The sequence below is a fragment of the Panthera uncia genome, assembly GCF_023721935.1.
Source record: "Panthera uncia isolate 11264 chromosome C1 unlocalized genomic scaffold, Puncia_PCG_1.0 HiC_scaffold_3, whole genome shotgun sequence".
NCBI lineage: Eukaryota > Metazoa > Chordata > Mammalia > Carnivora > Felidae > Panthera > Panthera uncia.
Window position 1 is genome coordinate 57,840,475 of NW_026057584.1, and position 20,546 is coordinate 57,861,020.

The 20,546-nt window shown below is 38.2% G+C and overlaps 1 protein-coding gene across 2 annotated transcripts in view; it reads left to right on the forward strand.

Moving 5' to 3' along the window:
• The window catches only part of CHN1 (chimerin 1), a 201,471-nt gene that overhangs the window by 152,309 nt on the left and 28,616 nt on the right, over positions 1-20,546 (forward strand). For both annotated transcript variants that reach the window (XM_049616020.1, XM_049616019.1), the window contains one exon: positions 2,123-2,200. In XM_049616020.1, coding sequence (XP_049471977.1) covers positions 2,123-2,200 — 78 coding nt within the window. The remainder of the gene's footprint in view (positions 1-2,122; positions 2,201-20,546) is intronic.

The window sequence follows — 20,546 nt, forward strand, 5'->3', positions numbered from 1 at the left end:
TTTTTTCTTAAGTATGTATTTTTTTAGTAATCTCTGCACCTAACATGGGGCTCAAATTCACAACCTGGAGAACGAGAATCGCATGCTCTTCCAACTGAGCCGGGCAGATGCCCTAGAAATTTTTTAAGATTAAGACATTTTAAAAATATGTATGTATGTATGTATGTATTTAAGAACACAAGCAAGGGAGAGGCAGAGAGAGAGAGGGAGAGAGAGAGAATCTCAAGCAGGCTCCGTGCTGTTAGCGCATGGAGACTGTCGTGGGGCTCAATCTCACAAACTGTGTGATCATAACCTGAGCCAAAATCAAGAGTCGGATGTTTGACCCACCCAGGTGCCCCAAGAGTTAAGACATTTTTAAAGAAGGTACTGTAGACTCAAGTAAATAAAAAAATATTTGGGGATGTTCAGAAAATCATTCAGTATTTCTAATCTTCAGCATGGTTTAAGGACAACTTCGTGCCCTAATTAAACTAGAATCCACATTGGGCATCTACCCTCTATCGCTTATGAAATCTGAGATAAACAGTCTGTGCTAAGCAAACGGACTGAATTCATTTAAATATGGGTTTTGATTCTTTAAATGCAGTGTAACAATTAGAATCATAATGGGTTCAACTTAATTACTGTAACCTGAGGAAACAGATGGGAGATGTTTAGGGAACCAATATGGGAAAATGTGAGCTTCTTATATCAGTTTTGCAAAAAAAAGTATAGGTACTTCTCTTAAATGGAGCTGGGTTTGAGTCTCTTACCCAGCACCCCTCCCACCTTTTTATATCAGCAAACAAGTATCCATGGGTCCTATAAGCACAGTTACATCTGGGACCTGTGTACATGAGAAATTATTCCCAGCTGTCTCCCACGATGATCTGGCCTCAAGCTCTTTGAAGTAAGAACGTTGAGACTAATAATTAACGATTGGATCCATTTAAGTACAGATTCACAACAAAACTCCTCCTTGCAGGGAGACTAAACTGACCACTCCAGGGTGTGTTAGCAGTGTTATATGCACGCTCCTTGTTCTGCATGAAAATAATATGCTACCTAGTTAAACTCCTTTTCTTTTTCATCAAAATACCAGCTTTTGCTCATCTTAAATAAAATTGGGTTTTTGTTAACTAACTTCAGTCCATAAGCACAAAGGAGGATATAGATTAGCCTCTCAAAATTTACCAGGCAGTGATGGTAAATTCTTCTGGTGCTGTATGTTAATCATCCTTTGCTTTTAATAGGTAAACGAAATATTCCATATTTTAATAATGCATGACTCATTCATTGCTCATTGTCTTCCCACTGATTTTTTTTTTTTCCTGCCTTGAGCCAGCAAGAAATCTTACATGAGAGGAGGGAGGAAAAGAGACAGAGTTGAGGAATACAACACTTAAATACTGTTGCTCGATTTTCATTGGTTATCTCCTTTCTTACGGTGACCAGTCTAATCCAGCCTTCCTTGTCAAATCCCTTCCCTCCCCACCCTCCCTGCTAAGGGCTTCACAGGGTGTCTGTTGCTAGAAGCTGACTACAGGCAGTATGTAGGCATCTTTCATTCAGAATGGACAGTAATATAGTGAATAGAGAAGAAAGCTTTTAGAAATGTATCATTTGTCAAAATTGCATGGCTTTTAAAAAGGGACAGAGAGATGCTGAATGCTTTGTATGTTAGCATCGACTCTTTATTTCTGTTCAGACTCTTAAGTTTTCAGAAGCTTAAATATAGAGCCCTTTAAAAAAAAAAAAAAGGAAGAAAGAAGAATTTTTCTGGTTAGTCGACCTCTTTTTAAGAAGTGCTTCATCATCCTCCTCCACCTCTCCGCGATGTTTCTCTGCAGCTCTCTGTAGATTAGGGTTCTGTGCTGGCTGGCAGAATGCTCATTTGTTAGCTGAATAGAGTTCATCGACAGACATAGATCAATATAGGTTTTATTTCTTTCCTGTGAATTCCAAAATGCCATCCAAAGAGTCTTGGTCGGGTAGGAAAACTAATAGAGCTGCAGTTCACAAATCAAAACAAGAGGGCCGTCAGCAAGATTTATTGATAGCAGCCTTGGGAATGAAACTGGGTTCTCAAAAGTCGTCTGTGACAATCTGGCAACCTCTGAAACTCTTTGCTTATTCGCAGTTGACATCACTTGTTAGAAGAGCAACTCTGAAAGAAAACGAGCAAATTCCAAAATATGAAAAGGTTCACAATTTCAAGGTAAGAATATTTGTTTTTAACCTTTTCTTAGAAGAAAGGAAATGCACATTACTTGAATATTAAAGGAATATCTTTTGATGTCTTTTTCAAACTAGGATGACTGGACTGAAATATTCTTACTATTTAAGGAATGAAGATGTTTTAAGCATGATTTTATTTAAGGAATAGCTGACTAAAGCTAATAGAATCCAACTCCATTTTCTCTAATGCTGATTTAGTATTCTGTTAATGGTAAAGTCTTGACTGACATTTAAAAGGTCTCATTCAGTAATGATTTTGGCACTATTTTTATGATGCAAATCTGTCTAACTACCTTTGTCGGATATTTCATGAGAGGATTAGATCTGATCTCCCTCTGGTTCTGGTGAAAAGCTTTGGCTGTAAGAGGCGTGTGTTTTTGCATCTGGATGGAGCAGATGGTCTGCATTTCCCACGGTTTCTGTCTTTTCTCCTCTGTTAATGCACTGACCACGAGCAGAGGAGGGTGGCCACCATCGGGCTGTCACTGCTCGTACAAACAGCTTCTCTTTACTGTTTGAGTACTGCTTTCCCTTGTATGTGTTTTCAATTATTGTGTTAATGTGTTTTACTAACTATAGTCATCTTTCGTCAAGCCGGTATGTGTGTTGATTCAAGTTGCCTGCGTGTGTAGCATGATGGAAGGCCTTGAACTTCAGTCGTTTGCAGCCTGGCTGGGAAAACCTAGTGTGAGGCTGTGCACGAGAACAGCCAGCGACACTCCATGGGTGGACGCACCAGCAATGCTAGAGTAACTTCACAGTAGTTACACAACTTTACGATGAAGTTTTCTGTTTTCAGTGTAGACAGAATGTCACTCGTTTTAATACAAGAGGGTATACGGTTTCGAAAGGTGATAGGCTGAGAAACCCTGATCTTCCATTTACTCATTTATTCAGCAGATGTATTCATTCGGAAGGTACCAGGCTCTGTAGTAGAAAATTTCATTTCAGATTTGCGATTCATCCTGATTTTTAACGCTAGCATTTATTTTACTCAGATGCTACATACCAAGCCCCCAATATGCTCTACTTTTTTAGTGAGGAATAGATTCTTTTGATCTTCCGATCATTTGAGGATAAAGGGTAAATTCTAAAATGTTTGGGTTGTATAAAGACTGCTACTATTTCAGGGTAAACCAAATAGCATTTTCTTCTCCCTCTTTAAACAGATTCTTAGGGAACTTACCTATCTTTGATTTTAAATGAAATTGAGACCATTCAGTATGTGTATCTAGTCTCAACCATATCTTCCATTTATGAACCTAAACTACATGCAAGTTAGTAGGCCTCGGCTGCTTCTTGCACGACAGACAAACTGGTCTTACAGGGTTTTTATGAAGAGCATGACCCCAAGTAAATTCTTTTGCAGATATCAAGTTGTGTGCATGTTAGGTAAAAATAGCCACTGAAGTTCCTAAGCAAGAAACTATGCATACTGTTCAGAAATGGCTGAGATTTTAAAATGTATCTCCAAAGATGCCCCCTCTGGTGTGTTCAGCAGGAACAGATTGACCTATTAAGCCATTTTAGTGCTAAGTCAAGTTCATTGATTAAAAGCAAATAGTAAGTCTGTTCAGGGATTTGCATAAACAAGCACATTCTCTCTCTGTTTGGTTTTTATCTTCCAGTAATTTCTCAATTTTAATTTAATACATGGCTTTAATGAGCAAATTTTGAGCAGCCAGAAAGTGCTGGCTCTGGGACCAGTTGTGACCCTTAGCTTGTTACCCAAACTGTGTGGGGGCGGGGAGGAGAAGGCACATTAAAAAGAAGTCTGCTTCCTTCACCGGAGCTGAAAAATTAAAATCGAGTGGGCTTTTTTTTTTTTTTTAAGTTATGCTCAGGAAAGAGTTCACACTGGTGAAGTTGTGTTACATATTTTTTATAGTTGCTAATAAGGTCAGAAGTCTCACAATTTGATTCTTTCCATTGAAATTACTCTTTGTTCTTTAAAAAATGTTTCTGTGGGGTGGCATTATAAAAAAGAGAAAAGAAAGGTGGGAGGGGTAGTCATACTTGACTTCCGAGAACATCCCCGAAAGAATTCAGACTCTGTGGCAGGAGCACTTCTCTCCCACACAAATGTTCACTTAGAAGGTCACCGCTTGTGATATGTAAGTCTGTGCAGTTCAGACATTTATAATGGGAAGAACTCTGAGCATTTATATGGCGATAGTCGTTCACACGGCCTTGCCATTGACTATTTTCTGTGCTGGTAAAAGTGGATTCTGCTGACCACAAGCCCACTCTCCAAAGCCTCATCTCAATGTGCTTTTCTTTTTTGCTTCTTGAACTGCCTGGTTATATAACATTGCTCTGTGGCGTTGACCAGCTGCCAAATCTCATTTCAGAAGGTAAAGCCAAGAATGCCTTATACATTTGGTGAAACTCACCGAGGTGAGATACCAAAAAAAAAAAAAAAAAAAAAAATCAACCGGGCCCAACTCCAGACAGGTGTTTTGTTTTTTTGAGTTTGTTTTTTTAATAGAAAAAAGTGAAACAAAGCAGGAAGACTTCCCATTTACTGTTATGTAACATGGCCTTTTAAATTTTTTCTATTGTTATTTATAAGGATTTGCTGAAGAATCAATCACAGGTAACATAGTTGTCTCTCTTAGAGAGGTCATCATTTAAAAAATAAATGTACCACATCCTTTAAAACGGATTACTTTATAATTTGTCAACATAGGACGAAAATAATTTTAACCCTTTCCTGGATAAACCTCTCATTTTAAGAACTGCCCCTATCCTCACACGAGGAAGAGAGACAGAGAGATGAAACAAACAAGTGTTAATTTCTTGAGCAAACTTAAAACTAAAAACTAAACAAAACATTCTCTGACATTAAAAGTAAAACACAGGCACTCCACCAGCAGTGACTACATCCTTACATCCTCCATCCGAGGCTCTCTGGACACAATGATAACTGAGACCCAGCCCTGACCCTCTGGAGCTGATCATTTGTATGACCTTGGGCACACCGCTTTCTCTTGGAACCACCGCTGCTTCTACTTCGGAAAAATTGAATTTCTGGTATGCGTGAGGTACACGGTAGCTCCTGTCTTTGTTACAACTGACCCCCTGAGTGGGCATTTTTTCTGAAGCCATACCAGGACTTTTTCTTGCCCACGTACCGAGGTCATGATACAATTGAGAACCCTAGCATGACTGTGGGGCTAAAGAAAGCTCTTGCTTCTCTCTTCGCTCCCAGGCAGAGTTAGATGTTACATAAGAGCAGTTGCATGTTCATGCACCACCGACTACAGTGAAATCCTCTGTATGCCTCTTCCTCCCTCCAAATTTAACTATTTGGTGTTTCGTTTGGTATAATCCAAATAGCTCTCTAAAATAAAGCTTCCATAGGATGCGAACAACCACAGACACCTGGCTACTTAGGCAAATGAAATAATTAAAAGAAAAGAACATTAAGAATTATAGTGAGAGGACACTTTAAAATAGGAGTTTAGTCCTTTTTTTCAAGGTAGTCTTGACGTGGCGACTGGTTCACTTTAGAGTCTCAGATAACTTGCATTCTGCATATAAATGAAAGATGTGACATATCAATGGATTGAATGTTGCCGGGATAGTATGCAGGCAATGAATCCTGAAATGTGAACTGATACTATAATTAAATAAGACTATAGCATGCACCTTATAATATTTAATAAAATTACTGATTGAAGACCTCCAGTCCTGGCACACAGACCAGACATTCTGCTGTTTGACAAACTGAAGGATCGAAATGGCCAGCTGTCCTGCTGGAAGTGGTCTCTCCTTCCCTCTGAAGGACACAGGTCCAAGCCCTGTGGTCTTCATTTGATACCCGTTGAGAATAGATGCAAAATGAACCAGCAAATAAAAATAGAGTTAGTGTGAAACATGGGGTTAAACTACATGATCTAGAAGGTCTTTTACAGCTCTGAAATTCTCTTTGGGCACCTGGCTGGCTCAGTCGGTGGAGCGTGTGACCCTTGATCTCGGAGTTGTGAGTTCGAGCCCCATGGTGGATATAGAAATTACTTAAGAATAAAAGCAAAAATCTTTAAAATTCTCTTGATTAAATATATCGAGATTAGATTTATTAATATAATTACTTTGTTTTCCACTGTTAAAGCTTTACTAAGGCCCATAATTAAGGCCCATATGAGGACAGAATTTTAATATGTTGATTTCTAAAAAGAATTAAAATAACCTATATATGAAGGAATCTATTTTTTAAATGTTTATTTATTTTGAGAGGGAGAGAGAGAGAATCCCAAGCAGACCCCACGCTGTCAGGGCAGAGCCTGTCGTGGGGCTCGACCCCTGGAACTGCGAGATCGCAACCTGAACTGAGATCAAGAGTCGGATGCTCCACCAGAGCCACCCTGGCACCCATGGAGGGATAGTTTTTTAAACCGGTTATATTAACAGTCCGCTGTACAGTCAAGGACTGTGGCCACCGTTGTATTATCCCCACCAGCAGTCGCACCACCGCCAGCCCCATTTCTTTAGCAGAAACATCTGCTGAAGGACTAAATGGGCACACAGTATGACAGGAGGGACTGTTGTGGTGGGTGGTGGTGGTGATTGCTGTTATTTTGAAATCACCTCTTAGGCAGCAGGACATTTCAACGTAAAAATGCGTCTTATACGATTTTAAGACCTGTATTGGTACAGTCTTTCAGTCAGATTCATGTGAGTTGTTTAAATGCAGGAAAACTCCTGATATCATCATGCGGTCTTATATTTGGAGAATCTGTGTTCACGTTTTAAGTGGTCAGAAACTTGAATATCGTTGTGAGTCATAAAAGCCTTATAAAAGAAATTAAATGCAGTGTGACTGATGTAAAAGGCAGCCTGGAATGTCTCCTTGTTAAACATCATTGCTCCTCCTGTAGGTATGACATGGAGTGTCTAACAGACATTTTAAAGGAATAAGTGTTTTCCTCCAAATAGAATACTGAATTGAATTTCATATACATATATACACACGTATATATATATATATATATACATATTTCTAGGTTATACAAATACATGTATCTGTAAATCCACACAGACAAATTCCCAGTTCTTAATGTGGGTCACTTGCAAGAGAAGATAAAAATAACAAAGCTCAGTGCAGAGCAAGGGCTCTCTCTCCTTAGGGCAGTCGTGGAGGGAAAGTGGGAGGTTGGACAAGACCATCGATAAGATCCCTGTAGGCACTGTTTCAGTTGTTATTTGGTAGAGTACTTATCAGATGCTACAGAAGCCAAAAATAACACATACTACTCTGCTTTTTATTTCTGTCCCTAACGGTGGTGAGGAGGGCCGCAAAGACTCATGCATTTCCAGGCTTCTACGTTGCCCCCAGCATTGTAACCTCTTCAGCCTCGGCCCCATGGATCTTTCTTACAGTTTGTAATGCTGGCTGAGGAGCTGGTTATGACGCCTCAAGTACAAGGCCAGAGCAAAAGGTCATGGGGAAGGTTACTTACTACCACGAAATAATCCAAAAAGAAACGTTTTGCAAGTTTTGCACATCGTTGCTTATACTTCTCCATAGCCATTTTATGAGGCTAGGGAATTTAAAATGTTAATCTTTTATATACTGGAAGAATTAATATTGCTAAAATGTCCACACTACCCAAAGTGATCTTCAGAGCCAATGCAATTCCTGTCATAATCCCAATGGCATTCTTTCCAGAAATAGAAAAAATCCTAAGATTCGCATGGAACCACAAAAGACCAAAGCAATCTTGAGCAAGAAGAAAGCTTGAGGCATCAGTATTTTCTGATTTCAAAGTATATTACAAAGCTACAGTAATCAAAACAGTATGGTACTGGCATAAAAACAGACATACAGACCAATGAAATAGAGCAGAAAGCCCAGAAATAAAGCCATGTGTCTTCAGGCAACTTATCTTCAACAAGGGTGCCAAGCACACTAAATAAGGATAGGATAGTCTCTTCAATAAATGATGCTGGAAAAACTGGATGTCTATATGCAAAAATAAATAATTGGTCCCTTATTTCACACCATATACAACAGTCAACTCAAAATGGATTGAAGACTTAAATATAAGACCTGAAACCATAAAACTACTACTAGTAGTAGAAAATGTAGGAAAGAAGCTTCTTGACATTGGTGTGGGCAGTGATTTTTCAGATAGGACACTGAAAGCACAGGCAACAAAAATAAAAATAGACAAGTGGGATTGTATTAAACTAAAAAGCTTCTGCAGTAGTACATCCAGGACTCTGGAAGTTCATCCTCCTGCCCTGGCCACTTCTTCTCCCTCCCCTCAAAAGTACCCCTTCTAATACCATGTATCAGTTTTGCCTGTTTTTGACCTTTGTGTAAACAGAATCATACAATGTGTACATCCTTGTGTCTGTTGTTGGACATTATGAGATTTCACCCATATTGTTGCGTCAATTGTTTATTCATGTTCATTGCTAAATAGTATGTCACTGAATGAATAAAACACAATTTGTCTACCCAAAAAATAAAAAAACATACAAAGCTTCTGCACAGCAAAGGAAATAATTAACGTGGTGAAAATGCACATATGGAATGGGAGAAAATATTTGCAAACCATACACCTGAGAAGAGGTTAGTATCCAAAATATATAAGGAACTCCTACAACTCAATAGCAAAGAGCAGCCCTAGTTAAAAACAGGCAAAGGACCTGAATAGTTATTTCTCAAAAGGTACACAGATGGCCAACAGGTATGTGGAAGGATGCTCAACATCATGAACCATCAGGGAAATGCAAATCAAAACCACAGTGAGATGTCAGCTCACACCTGTTAGAGTGGCTATTATCAAAAAGACAAAACATGGCCAGTGTTGGTGAGGCTGTGGAGAAAGAACCCTTGTACATGGTTTATGAATGTAAATTGGTGTAGCCATTATGAAAAACAGTATGGAGGTTCCCCCCAAAATAAAAATAAAACCACCTTATGATCCAGCAATAGGTTGCCTTTTCACTTTGTTGATTGTTTCCTTTGCAGTGCATTAGATTTATCATTAGATGTGGTCCCAGTTGTCTGTTTTTGATTATGCTGCTTTAAAATTTGGAGAGAGATTTGAAGTTTGTCTTTCTCACAAGGAGACTGTTGGTGGAACTAAGTGCACTGGTTTTTTTTAATGTAATTAAAAAGCAATTAAAAAAAAGGAACTTCAAGCCAGCCTTGAAATTAAAATGTAGGGTTGTCACTTTTAAATGTCTTAAGAGAGAGCCTGGCTGCCTCCCAAAACCAGTTCTGATTCATATTCCCAACTAATATCCTAATGTGAGATCCTCCAACAAACTACATCTGACATTGTACTATTTCCAGTGTTTTTGTCCATCCTACTGATTTAATGTTCTGGAAATTTGCTATCTCTATGCAAATCAGAACCACAGTGAGATGAGGTATCGCCTCACACCTGTCAGAATGGCTAGAATCAGTAAGAAAAAATAACAAGTGTTGGCGAGCATGTGGAGAAAAACGAACCCTCATGCACTGTTGGTGGCAATGTAAATTGTTGCGACCACTTTGGGGAAAAAGTAAGGGGTTTCCTCAAAAGATTAAAAACGGAACTACCTTCCGATAAAGTATTTCTGCTTCTAGGTGTTTATCCAAAGAAAATTAAAACACGCATTCAGAAAGACATATTCCCCCCTAAGTTCATTGCAGCATTATTTACAATAGCAAAGATATAGAGGCAGCCTAAATGTGTTATGTGTTATCAGTAGACGAATGGCTAAAGAAGATGTGGGGTGGAGTGTGTGTGTGTGTGTGTGTGTGTAAAATAAAACATTAGCCATAAAAAAAATGAAATCTTGCCATTGGCAACAACATGGATAGATCTAGAGGTTAATTAATGAATTAATTATTATGCTACATCAGTCACAGAAAGGAAGTCCGTCAAGGCAGAGAAACACATACTATATGATTTCGTTATATGTGGAAGCTCAAATCAAAATAGCTCTTTTTCATGGCACTTCGGCAGCAGTAGCCTGCTTTAGGGTGAAGCTGAACAGCTCTTTCCCAGTTACGGGCTGCCAGAAACTCATTGAAGTAGACAATGAATGCAAACTTCAAACATTTTATGAGAAGCGAACAGCCACGGAAGTTGCTTCTGATGCTCTGAGTGAACAATGGAAGGGTTACATGGTCCAGATCAGTGGTGGCAATGAGAAGGCTTCCCCATGAAGCAGGGTGTCTTGATCCATGGCCATGTCTGCCTGTTGCTGGGTAAGGGACGTGCCTGCTACAAACCAAGGAGGTCTGAGGAAAGAAGGTGCCGATCTGTTGGGGGTTGCCTTGTGGATGCCAACCTCAGTGTTTTCAACTTGATCATTGTTAAAAAAAAAAAAGAGAGAGAAAGATACTCCTGGATTCACGGATACTACTGTGCCTCATTGCCTGGGGCCCAAAAGAGCTAGCAGAATCGACAGACTTGTCAGTCTCCCTAAAAAAGATGATGTCCACCAGTATGTTGTGAGAAATCCCCTAAACAAAGAAGGTAAGAAACCTAGGACCAAAGCACCCAAGATTCGGCGCTTTGTTACTCCATGTGTCCTCCAGTGCACAAGTCAACATATTGCTCTGAAGTCTAAAGAAACAGCACACTAAAAAAAAAAATAAGGAAGGGGCTGCAGAATATGCTAAACCTTTGGTCAAGAGAATGAAGGAAGCCAGAAAGAAAAATGCCAGGAACAGATTTCCCAGAGATGGGGGCTGTCCTCAGAGCTTCTTCCTCTGAGACCCATCAAAAATGAGATTTTCTAAAAGTAACACATAAGATCAGACATCAAAAAAATAAGTCAAAACAAATGAACAAACAGAACTGAAACTCATAGATACAGAGAATAAACTGATGACTGCTACAGGGTAGAGGGGTGGGGAGATGAACAAAATAAAGGTAGTTAAGAGGTATGGCTTTCCAGTTATAAAATAAATAAGACAAGGAAACGAAGGGTGCAGCATAAGAAATCTAGAAAGTAATATCGTCACAATTTTATATAGTGGCAGACGGCACCTAGACATATTGTGGTGGCCCTTTTGTAATATATACACATACTGGATCACTAGGTTGTATACCTAAAACTAAAGAACACTGTATGTCAGTTACTTTTCAATTAAAAAAAAATTGGCATCTCTAAAATTTATCTCAAAGCAGAGAATCAGCCCAGCATGTGACTCTCATTGCAATAACAATGAAAGGATATAAACCCATAGGAAGAACACACAATAATAATAATGATGATAATGATGACGTCACCTCTGCCAAAATTCTGTTCTTAATGTTTTTTGTGTCCACATAATAATCTTACTTTCAAGGATCAGTTTTTCCCACGTCTGAGTCACATTGGTATGTTAAAGGCAACTTTTTGCAGTAACTTGTATCATACTTCCCTTCTCCCCTTCGATTTAATTGAGGATTGAGTCTTACTTGTATTTTGCTTATTTTATTTTTAAATTTTTTAATGTTTATTTATATCTGAAAGAGAGAGACAGAGCGTGAGTGGGTAGGGGCAGAGAGAGAGGGAGACACAGAATCCAAAGCAGGCTCCAGGCTGTCAGCACAGAGCCCGACACGGGGCTCAAACTCTTAAACCATGAGATCATGACCTGAGCCAAAGTCGGACACCCAACCAACTGAGCCACCCCGGCGCCCCTATTCTGTTTATTTTATAATCCAGTAGGACACAGATGTAATATTTTATGTCTCTAATTTTTAAACCTTGTTTAATTAGCAAATTACACAGTCGTACTTCATCTTCTTTGTGACCCCCTATGTCAACATTCCTCAGAGGAACGTCTTCCTTGGGAGTGAAGGCTACCATGGCTTTAATAAGATGGTCAAAGCAGATGTCTGAAGAATATGCACAGGTCATAACATCTTACTCAGTAACTATCTGTACTGTTGAGTTCCCTATATCTCAGCACACTTACTGTCATGATTAGGCAGCATTCAGTATTCTTATGTAATAGTACATAACACAAAAATATCATTGCCTTCATCAAAGAGACCAAAGGACAGAGAGAAGAGATACATGCATAAGTGGAAGAGAAGTCTAGGAAAGATTATTTTAAGTGAATACATGAAAATATTGATTTTTCTTTCATAAATATTTTATTAGTACTACTGGTATCTGAGAAACCACTACAAATTATTTTTCCAACAAACATCATGCTGGTAGTGTTTTGTTTTGTTTTTTAGGCTTCTTAACCCCTCTTCTTAAATTATCTTAAGATTCTTCTGGGTGCAAAATAGGAAAGCTAGAAAGGAAAGGAAAAATAGCCCAGTGGTATTACACTGAAACATCATCAAGTGCTCATTTAAAAAATATTTTTATGTTGGGGGATGAACATAAAGGGGTGAAAAATAGAGTTGGTGAATTTTTTTAAGTGTTATGCAGACATAAAAATTAACACCAAAAAATGTATTTATTTTAAGGTCATGGGTGTCCAGGGATTCTTGTCATATTAGGTGATATCCTACAGTCTGTTGTATTAGAAATGACCTGTTTCGGCTAGCTGTGCAAATGGATTTGCCCAAATCAGGCCTAAAATGTTAAGTTCACTCCTTTCTCTTATAGAACTCCCTCTGTTTAGAGCCCCAGCCCTTATATGTGCCACACCCAGACCACTGCTTGTGACTCTGCCTGACATGCTTGCATAGTGCCCTTGTTCCTAAAAAAAAAAAAGGTCCATCTCTAGGAAGCATGAGATTTTGTTTTGATGGTTGCCAGTATAGCTCATTACTCCACAATTAGTGTCTTTTTAAAAACCTATTTGGAACCCATGACTGATATTTACCATTTGATGGGACAGTTGGAGACTTTCTGTGGCAAGTGTCAGAAAGCCCAACTCTTATGCTTGTTAAGGCCCAATGAAAGGGGATTAATTGGCTTTATTTCCTTTATAGTAGGAAAAGTCTGGTGGTGGTTGGTATCCTTTGACTTAGGGGCTTAAAATGGCACCAGAACCCTGCCTCCCAGCTCTGTATTCATTTGCAGTCTCCCACTTGTGACACGATGGCCTGCGGAAGCTCCAGCTCTAAATATTCTCAGACTCTAGTCAGCTCACAATGAGACAGAACAAAAAAGTCCGGGCCTGGCAGACATTGGCCCAATTATCTTATATGCTTATCTCTGAACCAGTAACTCTGGGCAGAGCAGAATGTGTTGATTGGCTTAGATCCAGGTCACATACTCTCTCCTGGAACTGGGGTCAGTTCCAAACTATTCATATGGGTTGAGAACTGGTATCCAAAGAGAAGACATTTATTCTGTGTAGCTAAAAAAATAAGAAATGCCAACATCAACATTAAATTACAGAATGAGGTCACTAATTCCACAATCCTAGTACACAACCTACTGAATACGACGGTGTCCGTGTAACACGTTGCTGGGAGAGACCTATTCTTAGAGCATGATGACAAAAGAATCCTGAAGAAGTTGAGCTTCTATAAGGGACATTGAGAATTACTGATACAGTTAATTTTGCACGTGCAGAAACTGAAGCCCAGAGAAGTCCCAGGTTCAAGCTCACATGAAAGATCAGTTTTAGAAATAAGTATATAATCTGAACTTCCACTTTTGGCCACCATGGAGAAATTAGATTTGCCTTCCCATCTTAAACAACTAACAAACCAGAAAAAAACATCTAAGACAACAGTCAGATATTGAACAGGTAGTACAGTACTGTGATACCTGAAAAAAGGAACTCAGCAAGAGGGCTCATAAGGTTGTTTTCATTTATTGTTTGGAGGCAGTTTCTTGTCCAAACACCTGGGGAGAGAATCTGAAGAGAGCCTAGCTAAGTGGAAGACACAGAGATTGGAGTTTGGTGAGGCAAAAAAGCAGCTGAAATTTGGGGGGCACTGTACCTGGAATTACAGAGCTATACATAAGGGCTCTAGGGATCTGCATTGGGATCTTCTCGACTCTTAGCGCAAGTACTTATCTACATATGTGTGAAAGGAGGAGAATATTTAAAAACAAAACCAGAAAGCAATAGGCTGAACAATTTCTGAAATGCACTCAGGGCTGAGAAGAGTTTTGTCCTGCAGGAGTAGAAAAACATGATAATGCATGAGACATTGTTTAAAAGTCCTGAAAGCATTATCATCTTAGTAGCATGACTGAATTAGCAATAGACTAGAGGCAGCAGTGAGGAAAGAAATTGAAGCTCGAGATTAAAAATGTATCTGAAATGGGAGCACCTGGCTGGTTCAGTCCATGAAGCATGCTACTCTTGATCTCGGGGTTGTGAGTTCAAGCCCCACATTGGGTGTAGAAATTACTTAAAAAAAAAAAAAATATATATATATATATATACACACACACACACACATTTATACGTACATATATATACACATATATATACATACATATATATATATGTATGTATATATATAATGTCTGAAATGAAAAACATATTGGATGGTATTAATGCATATTAGGCATCAAAGAAGAAAAAAATAGTGAACCAAAAGAAAATACCCACAATGAAGGGCAGAAAGAATATTTTTATATAAGGAAGAATACTTTCTTAAAAAATGTTTTAATGTTTATTTATTTTTGAGAGAAAAAGAGAGTGCGAGCTGGGGAGGGGCAGAGAGAGAGGGAGTCACAGAATCTGCAGCAGGCTCCAGGTTCTGAGCTGTCAGCACAGAGCCCAATACGGGGCTTGAACCCATGAATTGTGAGATGACTTGAGCCGAAGTCGGATGCTTAACCGACTGAGCCACTTAGGTGCCCCAGGAAGAATACTTTCTTTTTAACTTTATTTTGAGAGAGAGAGAGAGAGAGAGAGAGAGAGAGAGTGTGTGTGTGTGTGTGTGTGTGTGTGTGTGTGTGTGTAAGTGGGGGAGGGGCAGAGAGAGAGAAAGAGAGAATCCCAAGCAGGCTCTGCACTGTCAGTGCAAAGTCCCATGCAGGGACTCGAACTCACGAACCACAAGACTGTGACCTGAGCAGAAGTTGGACGCTTAACCACTGAGCCACCTAGGTGCTCCCAGAAAGAACTAAAAAAAAATAAAATAAAATAAAATAACATAGCATCAGTGACAATATCAAGCCTTCTAACTTCAAAGTGTAATTAGAATCAGAAGGAACAGTGGTGAGGGCCCAGGGGACAGTACAATTATTTGAAGATATAATAATTTTGAAGATATAGTAATTTTGATGAAAACCCAAGGACTACAAGTGAACTACAAATAGAAAAAAATATATGAAGAAAACACCATGGCACATCATAATCAAATTGCTGAAAACCAATGCTAAAGAGAAAATCGTAAGAGCAGCAGAGAGGAGAAAACACAGGCTATGGGAAAGAAAAGTTTTATTCCTAAAGTGACACTCTACCTCAGCCTGTTCATCCCTCCCATATGATATCAAAATGTGTAGGGGAAGGAAGTCTCTGGGGTTTAGAAATTAAACATGTATTCAGTTTCTCTTGAATTTTATTTTCACATTCCAGCTTCATAATGTGTTTATAATTTTATGGCTTTATAGGATCTTACATGTGCACACTCATACACAGAAATCCAGTGTACATTTTTTTAAAAAAGAAGAGAAATGATTTTTACACTGCTGTTTATTAACATCTTTAAAGGTCATTTCAACGTAAGGAAATATGTCAACAGAAGAAACAAATTATTTTCCTTTGTCACTGGTACTCTTACGTATTTTACAAAGTTTTATAAAAGGCAGGAGGGGAGATGGGGAGGAAAATACATTTTACATATAGATGACAAAATAGTGACAACAGAGTTCTCATCAGAAACTATGCAAAACAATAGAGTGACATCTTCAATGTCCTCAACAACTAAAAAAAAATACAGATCTCTATATCCAACACAAAATACCTTTTAAAAATGAACACAAAATAAAAATATTTGTTTTTTAAACAAAGAAAAGCTGAGTAAATTCATCACCAGAAAACCTATACTGCAGTAATATTAAAGGAAGTTTTTCAGGGACGCCTGGGTGGCTCAGTCGGTTGAGCTTCCGACTTCGGCTCAGGTCATGATCTCATGGTCTGTGAATTCGAGCCCTGCGTCGGGCTCTGTGCTGACAGCTCGGAGCCTGGAGCCTATTTCAGATTCTGTGTCTCCCTCTCTCTCTGCCCCTCCCCTGTTCATGCTCTGTCTCTCTCTGTCTCAAAAATAAATAAACATTAAAAATTAAAAAAAAAAAAAAGTTCTTCAGGACAAAAGGAAAATAATACCAGGTGGAAAATTAGATCAATACAAAAGAATGCCAGAAGTGGTAAACATGTGGGTAAATGTAAAAGATGGTTTTTTTTCCTTTCAGTGTCTTTAAGATAAGTGACTAAAACAAACAGATATATATATATAATTATATTATATATTATTGTTATATATTATATATAATTATATATATATAATAATATTACGTAGTTTATACAAATAAATGACGACAATAGCATAACATACATATAGGGTGAGGAAAGTGGAATTAATGTTGTAAGATTCTTACGCTATACATGAAGTGGTTTAATATTGTTTGAAGGTAGACTGAGAAGTTAAAGATGTATTATAGACCTTAGAGCAAACTCTAAAAAATAAAATTATAAGCTAATAGTGGAGATAAAAGGGATTCATAAAAATATACAATTTATTCAAAAGTATGGAAGAAGAGAGAAAAAGGAACAAAAGAACAAATGGAATATATAGAAAACACAATCAAGATGGCAGATTTTAAACCAGATCATATTGACAGTTCCCTTAAATGGAAATAGCCCAAACACTCCACTAAAAGGCAGAGGTTGTCAGATTGGATAAAAAGGCAAAATCCAACTATACGCTATCCACAGAAACCCACTTTAAGTATAAAGACCCAGAAGGGTCAAAAGAAAAAGAGATACCGTGTAGACAGTAATTCAAGGAAAATTAGAGTGGCTATATTTATATTAAATAAATATAGTTGTTTTCAGAACAAGGAATATTGGGAGTAGAGAGGGTAAAATTCATCAAGAAGACATAATTTAAAATTTATATTCACCTAATAACAGAAGTTCAAAATACATAAAGCAACAACTAAAAAGTGAGACAGACAAATCCGCAATTGTAGATTGTGGATTTCTCAATGGTAGAAACTTCTTTCTTAATGATAGAATATAGAATAGAAAATTAATGAGATAGAAGGCTTGAACAACAGTATCAGTTTGGCCTAATTGATATTTACAGACATATTCTATCTACTCAGCAACAGAATGCATATACTATTCAAGTGAATGTGAAAGATTCACCAAGATAGACCATATTCTGGCCCATAAAACAGGTGTCAGCAAATGTAAATAGATTGAAGTCATACAAAGTATATCCTTTTGCCACAACAGAATTAAATTCAAACTAACAGATACCTGAAAAATTTCCCACATGTTTAGAAATTAAACAGTTTATTGCTAAATAACTCATGAATTAAAGAAATCAGAAGAGATGTTAGAAAAATACAGCAAATCAGGGGCGCCTGGGTGGCACAGTCGGTTAAGCGTCCGACTTCAGCCAGGTCACGATCTCGCGGTCCGTGAGTTCGAGCCCCGCGTCAGGCTCTGGGCTGATGGCTCGGAGCCTGGAGCCTGTTTCTGATTCTGTGTCTCCCTCTCTCTCTGCCCCTCCCCCATTCATGCTCTGTCTCTCTCTGTCCCAAAAAATAAATAAAAAACGTTGAAAAAAAAATAAAAAAAAAAAATACAGCAAATCAAAATTTGTGGAATATAGCTAAAATAGTGCTTACAGTGAAATCTGTACCACTAAATGCTTATTTTAGGAAAGAAAGGCCTTAAATCAATGAATTAATAAGCTTTTGCCTAAAACTAGAAAAAGACCCAATTAAACCAAGTAATAGAAGGAAAGAAATATTAAAGAGCAGTAAACCATGAAATAGAAGAAAAACAATGAAGAACATTTGACTCTTTCACTAGAGTTTTAAAAAAAGGTTTTAACTACAGTTTAATAATTTCTTGTGCATTTTATTCTAACCTTTTTCCTGATATATGATAGGAATACCTCCATTCATAAAATATGTTAACAGTAAACTTCAGATGACATTCTTAACAACTAAGCCAAGGAGAAGTTGAAACCTGGTTATATGCGGGACAGTCTTGGCTTCAAGGAATTGTGGGTCATAAGATAATGTGGATTGGGCTGAGGCTACTTTGTCTCTTGGTGTTCAGTTTACCTATCTAAAATGTGTGTGTAGAGATTATTTGTCACTCGGCTCTGGATTGTAAGTGATTTTTATTGCACAACCAATGTATTTATTTTCCTATCAAACCTTCATCATATAACTTTAGGAGACTGATGTTTTGAAGTATTGATTCATGGTGTTAATTTTTTACTACTGATATTTGAATGCAAACTTATTCATCCAAGGAATGAAACTCAGCTTCGAAAGTGAAGTGTTTTAGGTTATGACATTTGACAGTTTTAAACTTTAACCATGATTCAGTTTAGAGGTAGAGTTCTCATTAAAGCTTCTATGGAAAGAGGAAAAAAAAAGAAATTAAAAAGAGATTGGCTTCTGAAACTTAAAAAAAAAGTCTACGTTAAAATCATGGGTTTTCTAATATCTTAAACACTGATATTTTGAAACAGTGTTTTAAAATTACTGGTTGTATTTATCTTTATGTTATTTATTACATACTCTGTACCTTGTAACCTACTAAAAGTAAATAAATAAATGGAATGCCTTGACAGCTTTGATAATTTCTACTGCCTGATTCCTAGGTTTCAAATTGTTGGCTCTGTGTTAAGTAGCCTCTCTGGCAGCTGAGAACAGAACACGGACACAAGACACTGTGTGTATGTTCAAGCCTTAATATGGTTGTGTGTGATTCTAAGTAAGTTCACTTGTCTACACCACAATTAACTCAGCTATGGTTTTAGAGATATTTCTCCCTCACTGAGATAGTGTTGATTTGGGAAGTGGGGTGAGGACTGGTGGATCATTAAGGAAGCCATAAGGAAATCTAAACCCTTGGAAGAAGGCCTGCGTAGAATTGGGGGGAAATGGATTATATGAGTGGAATTGATAAGAATTTGTTCTTGTTCTGCACACTTAAGGTGCCATTTTAGACACCAATCGATAAAAACCATTTTTATTGTATAATATTTTGTATGATGAGGAACCCATTATATTATTATCGCATTATCATATTGCCCTACTAGTAAAGTAAGACTAGATTACTGTAGTCTGACAGTACAGTACTGTTTTTCCTACTCTTATTTCTCATGTTCAAGGGGACATCACTTACTTGTGGTCTGGCCAACGTAGGTCTAGCAGACTTTGTATCTCCCTCAATTTTGAACAGTGTCTTTTCACTCTTGAAACATTAGGTCACTGATGTTCTGTCATGGGTCATCTGCTCCAAAATGATGCTTCGGACTGTGTTAAGTCTTGTGAGATTATGCGTGTGCCGCTCAGTCAGCGAGTTACAGAAGCCGTTAGCATGTGAGCCCCTTCACAGGTCGTCCAGCGCCTCCGCGCATCTGCCTGCCGTGGCCAGTGGGTGCCCAAACCTTACTGCTCCAGACTTTTCCGAAAGAATATGAGGCCACTAGTAGTTCTGACTAGATTTAACGAGATGATAAGAAGGTGTTGCCTTGATACTAAAGATACTCCTGTTTTGAGTACCCACTCCCCACTGTTTTTTGTTCCATTTTGTTTTGTTTTGCAGGGAGCCCCTACACAGTTTTATAGATTTGTTGCTAATGCTCATGGCCAATGCTACACACGCTCTGCTCATGACTTAATGGTGTAAATCACAATACTTTAACTGAAGTGGCAAAATAAGGACCAAAATTCTAAGTTTCAAATATTAGGATCAAAATTAAGGCATCTTGGTGAGGCTAAAAGTGGTTACTTCAAAGACTATGTTCTGGTTGCCCTAAAGATAAAAATGGGGGTGGGGGGTTGGAGAAAAAGCCTTTCCTGCTCAGCTGCCTATCTACCTACATTGCTTTTTGTTTTGATTTTGATCATCTGTTCTCTCCCTTCATCACCCAGTACAGGCTGCACAGCTGACTCACCAGAGCCTCCCCAAATGTCAGTCCCCTTCCCCCAAAGCAAAATTTCATTTCCCCAAATGTTTTTATCGCCTCCAACATAGTTTACATTTGCAGCAGGCTTTGCAGGCATACTCGGTGACTGTTTGCATTCAGGCTTATTTCTAGAGGGAGTGTTATGACTTGGAAAGGGTGATGAAGATAGGCTGAAATTTTCTGTCTCTTCCCATAGCATAGATTTCTTTTCCTCTCTTTCTATTACTGACATTCAAATTGGATGCAAATGTCGGAAACCTGAGGAGAACATGCGCTGGGTTTCTTACA